We start from the raw sequence: 15,799 nt of genomic DNA on the forward strand, positions 1-15,799 counted from the left end.
CATCCTCCCACTCTTTTACAATGCACACCAACCATCTCCACATCACAATCCCCCCCAGCCATGGACGACCAGGCTAGCGAGATGTCCGCACGTGACATATACAGCAAAGCCAAAGCCTCGAGATTCACCTTCAAATCTGCCTCGGAACGCCGTTCAAAGCGACGCACCCGCCCACATGACGACGACAACGACGATCCAGAAAACCTCCCACGATCCCCCAAGCGCCCCCGCTCAGAGCGAAAAGAATCCTCGCGGCGCAAACACAGACACGGCCACAAACACCACAGCTCCCATGCAGACCGCCACCCGACATCCACGCGCGACGGAACCTACTACGACCCCTCGCACCGCCACCGCGAATCGCTCTACGACGACCCCGATGCCGGCGACCCGGACCTCGCCTTCCGCGAATCCCTCTTCGACGCGCTCGCCGACGACGAAGGCGCCGCATACTGGGAAGGCGTCTACGGCCAGCCCGTACACGTCTACCCCACAACCAAACCCGGCGCAGACGGCACGCTAGAGCGCATGAGCGACGCCGAGTACACCGAGTACGTGCGCAGCAAGATGTGGGAGAAGACCCACCAGCACATCGTCGAAGAGCGCGCAGCACGAGAAGCAGCGCGCAAGGCAGCAAAGCAACATCGGGGTACGATAGATGAAGATGAAGCCGAACGCGAGCATATACGGCAGCGTATGGCGGATAGTCTGCGCCAGGGGGAGCTGCGCAAACGCGTCAAGGAAGGAGAAGCTGCGTGGACGTCGTATACGCAACGCTGGGATGAGCTGAAAAATTCACCACAGTCGGATGAGCCTGCGCGCGACGTTATTCCTTGGCCTGTGGTTTCTGGGAAGGCGAGTCGCGTGTCGCAAGAGGAGGTTGAGCGCTTTTTGCGCGCTGCGAAGGCGTGGGCGGGGGATCCGGATGCTGTCCTTAAAGCTGAGCGGGTGCGATGGCATCCGGATAAAATCCAACAGCGCTTTGGAGAGCGTATTGATGAGCAGACTATGCGGAGTGTTACTGCTGTGTTCCAGATTGTGGATCGCTTGTGGAGTGAGCGTCGGTGATGGGTGTGGGGTTGGGTTGGGTTGGATTGCATTGGAATTTGTTTCTGATAATGGTGCGTTGGCGTTTACGGTTGCGTTCGCGCTTTTAGAGATACCCCATGTGTATGTGAATGACGCCCTTTTTTCTGCATATTCGAGTAGTCTGTGTAGGGGGGTGTAGAATATGCTTTCTTCCCGTCTATATCTCATCACGTCCTCTTTTTTTTGATACTACATCAGTATACATGCCGCCTTGCGCCAGGTCCTCGATCTGTATATATCATGTACAGTCCAACTACTATCGTACACCAACCATCCTTCGTCATCTCATCTCATCCGCAGTCCAATTATCATCTTCTCCTCCAGCACATCAGCCATGTGCTCGATGCCCAGCAGGCAACCGATCTAGCATCCCTTGCTTCCCACATGGCATGAGAAGTTAAGTAAGCCCAGAAGCCTGTACAACGCAAAACATAGAAATGCAACTGAATATAACGTGCATGCTTAGCTAGTGTGTAGGAATTGACCTAACGTTGCATTATACATAAAGCCTTGCAAAGCAATATAGCTCTTGTTGCTTCTACTGCGGATAGCTGGAGGTATACAGACTAGTCTATGTGCGCTGAGTATAAGGTCAAACCTGGTGATTTTTTATGCTGTGGGAGAATGCGCGTAGCTGCGCGGAGTGAGCTTACTGTTTGGCGTGTTGGACGTTATGTAACGCTACAGCTATTATGTTGATCATAAAGCGCAGAGTCGGAATCATACCTCCTGACCTACTCAATCAATCATCTCAATCAACTCTTTTGGTGCTCGGTTCAATACTGCGCTGCAAGAGGTGAAACGCGCTGGCCTTGGCTGGGCGGAACGGGGCGTAACATAGCAAATAGCGAGCGCTTATTTGCAGCGCGGGAGTGGCGGAGCGTTACATACGCAGGGCGCCTTACGTGAGACGCCATATAATTGGTCCGTGACAATTTGTGCAGCGATCTAGTCAGATGCAGCCTTACCCAGCTGGGGAAGTTTTATGCTGTGCAAATAAGGTTACCAGACCATTGGGTGGGGGCGGAATCGAGAGTTTTCAGGCACCGGGGCGATGCTATATATTGCTGGATCCGCTGTCGTGCTTTGTTGGGCTTACTCGTAGACAACGCGGTATTAAAGCAACGAGGTGTCCGCGTTCAAGTTCGAGATTTGGGATCAACGATATCGTTGAACGTCTTCAAATGGAGTGAGTTTGATATACACTGTTTGAAGATACGTAGTATTCTCCCGAACTTCGGCCTACGTGTTATCCTGCTCTAAGCATGTCTTCTTTCCTCCGCCCAAAACGCACGTCCGCCAACCGTCAGTCTTCATGGCACCCGCCCGCTCTCCGACCATTGAGTTTAATACTCGCGATACTCGTCTGCTGGGCCTTCATTGCTGTGCTTGAGTACTTCCTCTCCAAAAGCCAACACGATGGCGGAGTCGTATTTGCGACAAAGATCAGCGACCTACCTCTGAGCCAGTGCTTTACATTTTTGTATATGCCTACTATCATCGCCGTCGTCTTCAGCATATTCTGGGTCTGGATCGACATCGATGCGAAACGGTATCAGCCTTATCACCAGCTTTCCAGAGCGAAGGGGGCGTTGGGCAAGGACTCGTTGCTCTTGACTTACCCTTTCGATTTTGGGCCGTTTGTGCCGTTTCATGCACTGCGGAATCGGTAAGCATTTTGAACCATGCTGGATCTTCAACAAGCTAATATTCAGCAGTCATTGGCTTGTTCTTCTGTCTTCTACTGCAGTCCTTTTTGTCACATTTGGCATCGTACCCCTCCAAGCCGGCCTCTTCTCTACTCGATCCATCACTCGGACCTTCCCTGAAACATTCATATCATCAAAGGCGTTCTTGGATGCTTCGAAACAGGAGAATGAGCTCACAATTCAGTTCACTCAATCTGCTTACGGAATCCTGACCTTAAACGAGACCCTTCCGGCGTATATGAACGAAACCTATGCGCTGGCTCCGTTTGTATTGCACGAGGCTGAACATCAGCAGCAAGAGACATGGACTGCAGAGACAACACTGTATAGTATGGACTTGAAGTGCGAGATGACTAAACGGACTCAGACCAGAAACACGATCTTCTTGAACAGCACATTGTCAGTCTGCGGCTATCCTCTTGACGACATGGGGAACACCACGACGAATTCTTCTCTCGGCATAGAACGCTACTCAGCTAATTTCGCTGGATTCGGGACCACCGCAGACTGGTCCGGAAAAAGCCAAACAGAACTTCTTGCACTTTCTCTTTTCTGCGACAACGAGGCGCCGGCGAACAACTCCTTCTTCGCAGCGTTCAGTCAGAACAAAGAGAAAGAAGACGATCCAGCAATTGATCCAACATCAATCTTCTGCGAGATGGACTATTACGAGCAAACCGTACGAGCAACCATCGACGCCACCTCAAAAGCACCGCTGCAGGTCATTCCGCTTGATTCGAAAAGACCGGTGTCTGCAGGAGTATTTGACGAGTTTTCCTTCCAGAGCGCCTTGGCTATTGAGGAAAAGCCCATGTTTGCTCGCTTTCCGACAGAGTCTGACGATATCGTCACACGAACAAACAACCTCCCGATTGTGAAGATACCGAGATATATCGAGCAGCTTTCAGGGAAAGATATCACTTTCAAACTCAAGTCTAGCGATGGTTGGGATCTCCCGGCAATGGCAGCGATGGCTATAGTGGCGGGTGGAAGGGAGCTTGGGGATTACTTAGATGCGGATGTTCTTGGAGAGAGTTACGAGAAGGCTTATCGTCTGCTATTTGCCCGCATCATGACTGACATTCTCGCTACGGACTTTTCGGCCGATACAACGAATGTTACCGGGCAGAAAGAGGTCGTTTTTGAGGCACTCGTCATTGAACCTGTCTTTGCATACCTGGTTGAGGGGTTCTTGGCTTTCGTTTCTCTACTGGGTGTAGCTCTGCTGTATCTCAGTGTTGTTCGGAAGAAGAAACTTCACTCGGACCCAGGTACGTACTCTTTTGTACATTGAAAGTTGAAGTGGATGGAGCTAACATGTCAGGTACCATTGCTGCGACAATGTCTCTGGGCGCTGAAAACACTCCTCTTCTTTCCATATTCGATACCCTGGATTGCTGCTCCGAGAAACATCTACAGCAACAGTTGAGTGACAAAAGGTTCAAGCTTACCGACGACAACTCTGCAACTAGGTAAGTTCATGATATGAAAAAAAAGGTTCCATGCTAATAAAACTGCAGGATCGCTTTCGAAAACGATCCCGATCATCCATCAGAGTCGTTGTCGCTCACCGAGCCTGATGAATCAGAAATTGCGAAGCCTCATCGGCCACTTCAGTTTAATTTCTTCATCATCATGTTGATGATCCTAGGCTTCTTGGCTGTTGCAATCACGTTTGGCGTATTATTTGTTAAGAGCAGATCACATGGTGAGCAGATTCCTCCTAGTTCCTTCAAACGTCTGGGTCAAGATATTAACATATTATCTAGGCCTCGCATTGCCTTCAAAGAACAAGGTCGTACAAAACCTTGTTATCAACTTTGTCCCTACTGCGATTGCAACCTTGATTGAGCCCGCTTGGATATTCATCAACCGACTCTTCTGCGTGCTACAACCGTTCGAAGAACTGCAAGGCTCAAAAGCTCGTGCCGCCCGGTCGATTGACTTGAATTATAGCTCGCTGCCACCCCAACTTACTATCTTCAAGGCCTTCCGATCTGGTCATCTTACGCTGGCAACAGTTTGCGTCATGGCGTTGTTGGCTAATTTGCTCGCTACTGCATATGCAGGGATTTTCATCGTGGATCAGAGGTTGATGCCTACCCAGACAACGTTCGCGTCGCTATACGATGCGAAATTTGTGAACATAAACGGCTCTGCTGGGCCTCCAAGAGAAGGAGAACGGGAGGTCTATGAGACTGTGTACAGCGGTGCGTACCAAGGCGGAACGGGTGAAAGTCAATTCCTTGTTGCCGAGTCCAACTACACGCACAATACGTCTCTACCAGCCTGGATAGACAACACAGCCATGTATCTGCCGTTTACGATACCCGAAACTGCGAACACGACCGAGGAGAGGTTTCGCGCTCGCACAAAGTTCTTCAGCGCGGAAGCAAACTGCAAACCAATGGTGCTTGGCCAGGATTACCAGCTCCAGTTGTTTGCAAACCACTCTGATGAATTCGACAACGGACCCATCAGCTTCAAGCCCAAGGTGATAGACGGAAATGGCAAATCAGTAACGTGCTATGGGAACGACCTCGAGTTTAACGTTGGACCAGGCAGTAACCCCATGGGCAAACGCGTCTCGGGGAAACTCGCAGCAGAACTGGTGGCTACGCTTGTTGCAGGCCCAAACAACACCATCCAGTCTGACCAAGATACATGCAGGTCAGCCGTAGCCATAGGATGGATGAAGAAAGCACCAGCAGAATGGATTGATGTCATGAACGCGACAATAGCCGAAGCAACAAGCAAAGACACTTTCTTCGTGCTCTGCCAACCCAAGCTGATCATTGGAGACGCGACCATTGTGGTTGACTCCAACGGGCGACTGCAGGAGAAACCCGTCGATGCCGTGCCCGACCCAGATCAGAGCGAGCAAGGCCTCGACCGATACTTCTCCAACGGCGCCCATAACGTCATCGCTCAGTCCAACCTCTTCTTGTTCAGACCCATAGGCACCGGATGGCACAACGACTCCTACGCAGGAGAATTCCTCCCCTACTTCATCAACCGCGCGTCGAACAGCGTGCAATCATCCGATCCCAGCGAGCCACTACCCCAATTCTCCGACATCGACGAACCCCTAAACAAGGCATACACCAAACTCTTCGCAATCTGGCTCGGCGTCAACATCGACAGCCTCTTCGTGCCGTTGTCGAGCGCAACGAGCTCAGTGGCAGGAGAAATCTTCAACCAAGAAGAACGCCTCTTCTTCAACACCACACTCTTCATCATCTCCGAAGTCGTCCTAGGTACGTACACCCCCACCACGCTGAAACCCACCCACTAACACCGCCCAGGCATATACATCCTCACAGCAATCCTCGTGTACTTCCGCCGCCCCGGCCGCTACCTAGCCCGCATGCCAACCTCCATCGCAGCAATCATATCGCTGTTCGCCGCCAGCGCCGCCGTCAAAGACCTGCAAGGAACGTCGCACTTTTCCGCCAAAGAGCGCGCGGCGTTCCTCAAGAAGCTTGACGCGAGGTATGGATATGGGAGCTATGTTGGCGGAGACGGAAGCGTGCATGTTGGTATTGAGAAGACTCCGTTTGTGAGGCATAGGAGGGAGGTTACGTTTGCGCATACGAAGGCGGATAAGGAGCGGAGTAGGGGGGTGAAGGAGGGGACGGGGCCGGAGTATGAACTTGTTGGAGGCGGGAAGATAAATGTGTCGGTGTGGAATCGGGTGGTGCCTGGGTGGGTGCGGAGGGTTGGGAAGGGGGAGAGATGAGGTTGGATAGATGATTTGATGTTGTTGTGAATCAGATACCTAGCCAGGGAATCCAAATATGGAGAATAGGTCGTTTGGTTGAGACCGATTTTTCGTTGCGCTTGTGCTCACAGAGTCAATTCTAGACTACATTCGCACGCGCAATTGTTGCATTTCTGGCCTCATGCCCGCCGTCATACTGCGGTCTTGACGCGAAATCATCAGCAGCTAGGGTTATTAGCCATTTTTTGTTTTCCCACGCCTCGAGTTGTGCATCTCTCTCCAAAAATCACATAGCAGTCTAATCTACAAACCTTAACCAGGGGCAAACCGCATTCTAAAAACCAAAAAACACCATCGTTATCAGTAGTCCCAGATCTCCCACGATGCCAATGAAACCAAACATACCACGAGCGCCTAAATCTAAAACGCAAAGCCGGGTTGATGTATCCAGGTACCCATACCACAACATCGGTTAGAAGTGGAATAATTCTGGAAGGATGCGAAGTTCCGGCTGATGAGCCGTTATTGCGTGCTTTTTCTGCATGTTCCTGCAGGTTGAAGGATTTAGCCTGCTATGTTAAGAGAAACAGATGTCGGTACAAAGTAAATCCACCTATAGTGGTAGGATGTTTCAGCCACTATGTGGCACATGGCGGCCTTATTTGGCGGAGGTAGTCCGGATGTGGTAGGTAGAATGGGTTTGTGTGTATTAGGAAAACGGGGTGTAGAGGGAAAGGCGAAGGGGCGGGTGTTTTGTTGTTTGGTTTAGTTACCATTTGATTTATTGGTGAGTGGCATGATTAAATCCATCAACCTTAAAATTCTGTCTTTATGAGTGCTTTGATATCACATAATATTCTGCTATAATCCATAGTAGACAGTGATCAACGGCTGCTGCTATTCTAACCTTCTTGATCAGAATCAAGAGCTGATGTCTGCTGTGATATCGTCTTAGTTCTCGACTCATGACAACAAAATGGCCACCGATGCGCAAAATTTAATGGGCCGGACAGCTTCAGCACAAGTAGTCGAAGCGTAGTTACGGCCATGACCGTATACCCAGTTCATGCTCGAGATGCCCTAGTAGCTCGACTGCTGCCTCGCTCTCAAACTCGCACCAAAGCGCCAGATTATGCCTGTCGCCGGCAGTGCAATACCAATTGACAAAAATGCCAACAGACTGTTTCCCCATCCGTAGCCCAATGACTCGTACAACTTGTTCGAGAATAGAGGGAATGCAAACGCCAACAAACTCCTAAGCACCTGTGTTGCAGCGGACGCTGAGCTGATGTGCTCGGGGTACGCATCCATAACATATGCGTGCAGAGAGGTGTCGAAGATCTGCATTCCGAGGGAGAGCATGGCCGCGCCAATGTCAACGACGAGCCAGAAGATGCGGTACTGTGCGGCCCAGCCGTAGAGCAGGAAGCCAATTGGCGTAAAGAAAACGCCTGGTAGTAGAAGCGGAATGCGGAGCTCGGGTACATTGGTTTCACCGGTGTGAGAGGTCATCCTCTTGTAGACGTAGTCCATGAGAGGCCCGCAGAGCTGAGAGCCGCCAATGGTGCCGACACAGATGGCAATGTAGTGTAGGCCGGAGATGGCGATAGAGTCACCGTACGCGGATACATGGAGGGCGGAGAAGCTGGCTAGTGCGAAGTACAGCAGACCGTAGTTGATACCTTCCAGGATGGCCTGGATCTGGATGATCGGGTGGAATGCTAGGAGGCGGAGGGGGCGAGATAGACTACGGCCGAGCTTCCAAGCGGCAGAGCGGCCGGATTCGCGCATCTCGATCTCGGCATGGTAACGAGAATCGCCAGTCTCCTTGCGCCATTTCTCTGCTCTCTGACGGAGAAGAAAAGGTGCGTAGCTCTCGTAGAACAGGAGTAGCGAGGACAGCTCAAGGGTGACTTGGAGAATGGTGGTCGACCAGAACATCCATCGCCAGGTAGAATACTCAACTATGAAACCGCCAATGATTGGGCCAACAGCGGAGCCAGTCAGTGGGATGAGCAAGTACAGGCTCACGGAGCGTCCTCTCTTCTCCGGCGGCCATACATCACCGAGCACGCCGTATGCCAGACTATATGCTGCACTGGCACCAAAGCCAGCAAGGAGACGAGCGGCAATAAGCAGGCCTTTCGAATTGGCAAAACCACAGGTGAGATTCCAGGCCAGGAACCAGATATTGGTAATATGAAACATGGTCTTTCTACCATAGACTTCTGATAGAGGACCGATAATGAGCGGTCCAAAAGCAGTTGCCAAAAGATATACCGATAGTGCCATGGTCGACTCGGTTGTTGACATGTTCAACTCGGCTGCGATGGTGTTGATTGCAGGAGCCATCATCTGCAGACAAATTCCATTAGCACACAGACTTGCAAATTGGTAGCGTTACTCTCTTACCGTCGAGACCATAATGCGGACGAAGCCTGTGCCAGACACCGCGCCCGTGATTCCCCATTTCAACTTCTTGGACCAATTGAGGGGATTCTCAGCGTCATCTGGGCCGAATGTGACGAGGAATGCCTCATCCCAAATAGTTTCTGCGTTGTCGGTGATTTGTTTAGTCTGACCTTGGACTTGCTCCGTGTCTTTTCTTCCTATATCTTGGCCAGTTTTCTCGTTATCAACCTGGCCTTGCTGGACTGCTGCTGGTTCGCTTTTGACCTCCATAACTGTTTGAAGAAGGGAATAAACGAGACGAACAGTCAGGCAGGCTTCAGCCGAAAGACATCATTCAGCGGCGTGGTTATACGGGAATGGACTAACGCCTCGGCGATAAGCATTTTGCGGGAACGAATAGCAGCGGTGTTGAGTGCAGATCGCGCCTTGCTCAAAAGCGCGCTAGCTGCTAAGCCTTTATGTCCGAGCGACTTGCTCGGACATCTGCACGCGCTGATTCCCACTTTGGATCGGACGCGACACAGATCTTAGAGTCAACGGTTATTGTGTACCGAAGTAAAGGTTCGGAGTTTATGAGTTTCTGCCGTACGTATGAAGTGCTTAGAACTGGCATTCTGTGTAAACACCTATAAGTGATAAGATGGGGATTGTCTCTCCTCTGCTAGGGAAATAGGTTCTTATATTTCAACGACATGGCTAAGCAATCAGATGACAAGACCACCCTTCAACAACGTCTTCAGGCTCTCGAACCTGTGATTCAAGCAATTTGCAAGGTCGCCGGCGCGCCAGGAATATCTTTTGCAGTCTCTCACAATGGGGAGCCCATTCATCGCGCGAGTTTCGGCTTCGAGGATCTGGAGACGAAGAAGCCAGTCACCGGAAGTACGAAATTTCCCATTGGAACCATGGCCAAGACTTTCACTGCTGCGGCAGTGGGCGCGCTCGTTGCTGAGGGCAAATTGAAGTGGGATACACCGATCAAGGATGTGATTCCTGAGCTACAGACGGCGAGTGCCACTGTAACGGAAAATCTCACCATTGTCGACCTTTTGAGCCACCGTTCCGGACTGGGCCGATCCAATCTTTGGTGGCAAGGAGCTGATGCGACTTTGTTGCTTGAGAAGAACGACCTCCTTCCTTACTACAACAGCCTCCCCCTTACCGGCCAGTTCCGTGCGGATTGGGGCTACAGTAATTGGGGCTATGCCCTGGCTGGTGAGGTTATTGAACGTGCCAGCGGAAGGACCTACGCACAGTATCTTGAGGAAAAGGTGTACGCACCTCTGGGGTTGAAGAACACAACCGTCGAGCCTATTGATCCCTCTAATGCCTCAAATCTTGCCAAGCCATATGCAGCATTGGACGATGCCTCACTCTATCCAATGCCCCAGCCGCCAATCAACGGCAATACCATTATGGCTCCGGCTCTGGGTGGCCTCAGCAGTGCCGACGACCTGCTGACATACACCATCGCGCTCTTACAGGCCTTTCGCCACGAAACCGGCTTGCAGACAAGCAACTCGCCTCCTGCGATCAAGCACGGACTGCAGCAACTGTCTGGCCACATCTTCACGGCAAAAGCACTACTCGAGAAGTCATACGCTTTTGGCTGGTACCGCACACAGCTTCCAAACACCGTCCTCGGTATGGGATGGAACAGCATCTACGTGAAGAAGATGCCCAAAATCATTCCGAGGACCCATGTCGGCCCGCTGATCGCACACGGCGGAAGCTTACCGGGGTACCATGTATCCATGGCGCTGCTGCCCGAGATCAACAGTAGTGTTGTCGTTTGCACTAACTCGATCGCTCTGGGTGATGTGTCTGGGTGGGTTAGCATGGCGATCCTCGAGGCCCTCGTTGACACGCCCGAGCCATCGGATTACTTTGCATTGGCTACCGAGGCCGCTGGCAACGCGGCGTTGAACGTGAAGAGGTTCGAGGAGAAGCTCGAGGCGGCGCGGACAGTTGACGCCGCGCCTCGATCCAGAGAGGATTATGTTGGCAGATATCTTGACGAGAAGCGCGGTTGGGTCATAGATGTGAGGACGCAGGACACATCACCATCCGGTCTAGAAGTGGCGTTTCAAGGGCTCGATAGCCAGGCATGGGCTCTTTCACACTACGAGCATGACACGTTCTCCTGGTTGGCCTCTCGAGAAGAGCAGGCGAAAAGGGGACGCATGGTTACGTATCCGCTCGTGGCAGACCATTTCAAACTACATTTCCAAGCAGGTCAGGGCGGAGGTGGCAAGATCGATCGTTTGTTGTGGAAGCACGAGGCAGGGGCGCCAGTCGAGCAGCAGTATCTTATGAAAGAAGGAAAATCAAGCTAGACAATGTACATGCTTTAATGAGTATAGCTAGTATTCCAGTTGAGACAAATGTTATATTTGCCAATTCCAAAGAATTATTCAGCGTTGATATACTATTCTACATTGTTTTGTGTTCGACATTCAAACGCACAACATTCACTGTAGAGATGATAGTAGTAAGATGGGTATGAAAATATGAGTTTTGTTCTAACCTACAGGGATATGGTCTAGTTCGAGTTATGATGGTAGTTCTTGAACCGTATCATCACACTCACTCACTCGATCACCGGCGTCCACTCGAATCTTACCTCCTCCACTGTCTTCATCAGATCGGCTCTTCCCTTCTTCGATTCCACCACCATCACCGAGGTAAAGCAGTTCTCCGTATCATCCGGCGGTGTCACTTCTTGTCCTACCTTGAAGTAATTCAAACAAAGAGGCACGCACGCAGCCAACTCCGGCTTCTCCTGTCTCAGCCGCGGCCGTGGATCCTCTGATCGCAATATTCCCTTCTTCTCTGGCATGATGAGTAGCACCGCGCTGTCGTGTTGCGCACCGTTGGAGAAGGATACTGAGAGCGCACGGAAGCGAGCTTCATCTCCGGCGCAGTGCAGCATGTGCAGCGCCCACAGATCCACACCGTAGTTCCAGCCAGAAGCGTACAGGCCGACGTAGCCCGGCGCACGGGCGTTGATCTCGAGGAGGAAGACGCTGGGTTCGCTATCGCTGGTGGTGGACTTCGCCTCAAGGTCGATGATGCCGCTTCCGCTCTGTCGAACATAGTGCATGGAAGAGTCCCGGACGCGTGCCTCGCAGTGGAAGACGCCTGTACGAAAGCCCATGCGGAGGATGCACTTGTGAATATATTGGCAAACCATGGTCTGCTCCGATGCGGGCAGCTGGGACGGGTACATGAACAGACCCTCTTGAAAGTCCTTCCTCCCGCTTCCCGTCACCTCGTCGAGATCACCCGCGGTCGGAGCATTGTCACAAACGTCAAAAAACGTCACCTCTCCATCCCACATGGCGAGATTGATGTCGACTTCAGGTCCGTCGCAGTACGGCTCGATCATGACTTCTGAGTTGACAAAGCCGATAATATAACCTGCTGCCCACTCCACGTGATCGAGTAGCTCTGTCTCATTCACAGCCTTGGCAACCCCATAGCTTCCCCAGCCGTTCGTAGGTTTGACGACGACAGGATAGGGTATCTGTAGAGGCTTCTCCGAATCCATGAGCCGCTTCTCCAACTCCTGCCTGCTCTTCACGCAGATGGCTTGGCCTCGAGGCCCGTCTTGATTGTGGTCCAAGTTCGGTTCGGAGCACGTGATGCGGGTGAGGTACTTGTCTGTGGCAATCGCCATCGCCGATGGTGCGGGTGTAGGGAGCTTCAGGAGCTCAGCTACCTGCGCCACCTTCTCGAAGATTGCGTCGAATCGCGAGGTAAGACCGTCTAGGCGTTGGTCTCGAGTTGCGAGATAGAGGCGCTGCACGAATCCATCATCTGGGTTCAAGTCGATGGGGTGGAACGACTCCCGCAGGTGTGCAAGAGGGCCATTAGAGTCCTCCATGCAAGTTCCCGGCTCATCAAATACAACAAGGTCTATGTTCAGATGTAGAAGCAATTCGAGAGACATGCGATAGTCTAGACATTGGACAAGCCCTATGCGCTTTCGCAAGACCGGCTCAGGCACGAGAAACTGCAGCCCAAGGCGGTTTTGGAATTCCTGTTCTATGCTGTCTAATACCTGCCAGGGCGATTCAAGGCCAGGGGTGGTGTTTTTGATGGCACTGACGGCACCGATCGCGGTCGTTAACTGATCGTAGAGTTCTGAGATCAAAGCCGCTTTTCCTGATCTAGGTGTCTTGGATGCGGTGAAAGCTTCGATCCTCTCACCAGGTCGGAGAAAGCCAGCCACTGACTCGACGTGGGCACAACCATGGAGTCGCGTTTGGATGATATTGGACTGCGCGACGTAGCCGCCGACCTTCGGCATGATTAACTTGATGGCCATCGGAGCTGCCGTACTATCGTGCTCTTGTAAGGCTTGGTCCAGGAATGTGCGAATATCGGATTTGCCATATCCTAACTCCAGCCCTGAACGGAGGATCTGGGGCCATGTAAAAGTCGGGACATGTTGGTGCGCTTGAGCGTCATGGGTCAACCTTTCAATGACCAAATCGACAGATTGTATAACAAAGGCCTCAGGGGAAGCGTTGGTTCGCCACGCAAAGGAATATAGTCGAGATTCTTTACCGTCCGCAGGTGCATAGAAGACATCAAGCATTGCAGTTTCCAGAGCCGAATCCATTTTTGGGTTCACCCTGATTGCTGGTTCGGATAGTGAGTACTTTGAAGCTCACTTCTTTGTGTTTTAGTCAACTCTTTCTGGACCTAAAATAAGGTTAGTAACGAGTACGTCTTCATGAAGAACGCTTAGACTCACTCGGTATTCTTGACTTCTTACGTGCAGCAACGGACACCTTGTTCTTAGTAGTCGCGAGCAAGAACTCAGTGATTCGAAAAGAGTCTTTGATAATCAAGTTGGTGTGATAAGCTGGGATTCTCTTTTGTTGATTGTATTTAGAATCGAGCCTGACTGTGATGAATTTGCCTTGCTGTCTTGCTGTTATTCTAGTATATCAATGGAACGACCGAAAATCGAAAAGATCGCCCAATCAAGCAAGCGACACACCGGTGAGTCTTCTCCGAGTGTGGTCTAAAGTCCTCAGCCCTCGGCCGAAGATGGGGACACCGATTATTTACAACGATTTTCCTGTCGCCCCAACGGCCAAGCCACTCAATCTGTCACGTGCTCACAGAAGGATGTCGGATTTATGCATTGGCCTGCAAACTGTAGATGAATGTGGTAGCTTCCTAGATGGCGTTGATCATGGCCCTCGAAGTAAACTCGTGATCCCCGGGTTTTCGGACTTGATAACATGATAGGTCGTCGGAGTTACTGCCACTTTACCCGTAACACATAGAATGGAAATTCCTTGCGGAGCATAGTCTCGTTTGGTCATCGGGTATGGGCATATCCTCCGACCTCGGATATGTATGTTGGATCAGCGGTTGAGGGGATGTATCTCCTTCGCTTACTGTATCACCTGTTCTGACCCTACCAATCACGGTTAGGATGAGACAGATTTCGTAGACTGTGAGGTGGCAAATCACTCAAGCCTTGCCTTGAAGACAGACATCATGGGGTTGGGCGATTGAAAGATGAATATGGGCACAAACACAAAGACGCTTAAGCGCCAATTTGGAAGTCTACAAGCACTTGAATACGCATACTTCTGACCGTGTTAGCCATGTAATCATTTGAACAGTCCATACGTAATTTGTCTTTTGATGGCCAGTTTGGTAAATTCCAAACATGTTGGGGATCCATTCTACATCCAAGGGTGGTTACCTATAAGTGAAACTAGAACTTACGAAAAAGACAACATATAAGCGAAGGAAGTCCTACTTGAATAGAGTCGCCAATACTCAGCCTTTCTTTATGGAGCAGTCAGATTGTTGGTGGCATTGTTATGTGTCTCTATCATTGCGCTTTATCTTCTCATTTCAATTCCTCAAATATGTGAGATATAGACTACAGCCCAGCCGCCTCTGCAGAATACCTCTCTGCTTTCTCATTCCAATCTTCCACCCAGTCTTCAATATACTCTGGCATGCCAGGAAACATGTTAGTCGGCGCCGGCAACGGCGTTCCGTAGACCATCCGACTCGGCACCACGCCCGCCCATACCTTCTTCCGCATTGCCTCATCCTTGAGGTCCTCCCTCGCCTCTCCAGTTGTGCCTGCGCGAACCTTGGCGCTCGCTGAATGAATATCAACCCGCAAGATCCCAGTACTTTTGAGCTCCGTCTTGTTTGGATAGCGCGTATGCCGCCAGCGGTCTGGGACTAGGTTGTTAGTGATGAGTTCCATGGCCCACAGGCGCTCAGGTTCATCCTCGACTATATGTGCGTGTCCAAATGCGACGACAGAGCGGTAATTGCAGCTGTGATGGTTGGGGGTGAGTGCCAAGACGATGCCATCCATCAAGGTGGCAGATACGCAGACAGGAATGCCCGAAGGTTCATCGTCGTCGGAAGCAGGGTTCTTTCGGGAAAGTCGCATTATGCGGGAGGATACATAGCCGTGGAGGTAGATGGAACGGCGGCCATCATTGTTTTGCTCTTCTTGGAAGTTGCCGGTGCAGCCGAGCATAGGCAGAATGATAGGATAGGCAAAGTCGTCTTGGTCTGGAGAGCTGTGGAATGCAACATGAAGGATGGGTGCCTCATCAACGATAGGATGGACTTGTTGAAACTCGTATTGACCTAAAAGCCAACAGTTAAATGTTGGTCCACACGTGACACCCTCTGAACTTGGGGGCTTGACGCACCACGGCCTCGATAACGGTTAACCGAATTCAGCGATGTCTTGGCGTATCCGCGGTCACCAGACGTAGAACTCTCTTGAGCGGTAGGAGACATGACAGGGCAAAAGTGAATTCCCGACAATGATCAGGATAATCTCTTATGTAGAACCGAGGTTTGA

General features: G+C 51.2%; 6 protein-coding genes across 6 annotated transcripts; 3 read left to right on the plus strand and 3 right to left on the minus strand.

The window, feature by feature from the left end:
• The first annotated feature begins 6 nt into the window (after positions 1–6).
• On the plus strand, positions 7–1,356 carry P153DRAFT_369521 (uncharacterized protein). The gene has a single exon (XM_033668797.1). It carries the CDS (start codon positions 61–63, stop codon positions 1,066–1,068), a length of 1,008 nt encoding a protein of 335 aa, XP_033520558.1. The 5' UTR covers positions 7–60; the 3' UTR covers positions 1,069–1,356.
• An 839-nt stretch (positions 1,357–2,195) lies between these two features.
• P153DRAFT_347161 (uncharacterized protein) lies at positions 2,196–6,537 on the plus strand (the record flags this gene model as incomplete). Its single annotated transcript, XM_033666156.1, has 6 exons — positions 2,196–2,758; positions 2,808–4,069; positions 4,123–4,270; positions 4,319–4,506; positions 4,568–6,055; positions 6,104–6,537. Exons 1-6 carry the CDS (start codon positions 2,355–2,357, stop codon positions 6,535–6,537), a joined length of 3,924 nt encoding a protein of 1,307 aa, XP_033520559.1. The 5' UTR covers positions 2,196–2,354.
• Positions 6,538–7,599: 1,062 nt separating this feature from the next.
• On the minus strand, positions 7,600–9,201 carry P153DRAFT_298793 (MFS multidrug transporter-like protein; the record flags this gene model as incomplete). The annotated part of the gene is made up of 2 exons (XM_033664233.1): positions 7,600–8,874; positions 8,932–9,201. The coding sequence occupies 2 exons, from the start codon at positions 9,199–9,201 to the stop codon at positions 7,600–7,602; spliced, it is 1,545 nt and encodes a 514-aa protein (XP_033520560.1).
• Positions 9,202–9,441: 240 nt separating this feature from the next.
• Positions 9,442–11,335, plus strand: P153DRAFT_369523 (putative D-aminoacylase). The gene has a single exon (XM_033668798.1). It carries the CDS (start codon positions 9,624–9,626, stop codon positions 11,265–11,267), a length of 1,644 nt encoding a protein of 547 aa, XP_033520561.1. The 5' UTR covers positions 9,442–9,623; the 3' UTR covers positions 11,268–11,335.
• P153DRAFT_323312 (glutathione synthetase ATP-binding domain-like protein) lies at positions 11,327–13,960 on the minus strand. Its single transcript, XM_033665203.1, has 2 exons — positions 13,694–13,960; positions 11,327–13,641 (listed from the first exon to the last, which is right to left on the minus strand). The coding sequence occupies exon 2, from the start codon at positions 13,556–13,558 to the stop codon at positions 11,522–11,524; it is 2,037 nt and encodes a 678-aa protein (XP_033520562.1). The 5' UTR covers positions 13,559–13,641; positions 13,694–13,960; the 3' UTR covers positions 11,327–11,521.
• Positions 13,961–14,500: 540 nt separating this feature from the next.
• Positions 14,501–15,735, minus strand: P153DRAFT_388917 (uncharacterized protein; the record flags this gene model as incomplete). Its single annotated transcript, XM_033670794.1, has 3 exons — positions 14,501–14,546; positions 14,874–15,579; positions 15,645–15,735. 3 exons carry the CDS (start codon positions 15,733–15,735, stop codon positions 14,501–14,503), a joined length of 843 nt encoding a protein of 280 aa, XP_033520563.1.
• Positions 15,736–15,799: the final 64 nt, after the last annotated feature.

Source organism: Dothidotthia symphoricarpi (assembly GCF_010015815.1).
Source record: "Dothidotthia symphoricarpi CBS 119687 unplaced genomic scaffold P153scaffold_18, whole genome shotgun sequence".
Lineage (NCBI taxonomy): Eukaryota > Fungi > Ascomycota > Dothideomycetes > Pleosporales > Dothidotthiaceae > Dothidotthia > Dothidotthia symphoricarpi.

Bases quoted from the DNA above. Each gene is read 5' to 3' on its own strand.
- P153DRAFT_369521 (XM_033668797.1), top strand. From the start codon at position 61: ATGGACGACCAGGCTAGCGAGATGTCCGCACGTGACATATACAGCAAA.
- P153DRAFT_369523 (XM_033668798.1), top strand. From the start codon at position 9,624: ATGGCTAAGCAATCAGATGACAAGACCACCCTTCAACAACGTCTTCAG.
- P153DRAFT_323312 (XM_033665203.1), bottom strand. From the start codon at position 13,558: ATGGATTCGGCTCTGGAAACTGCAATGCTTGATGTCTTCTATGCACCT.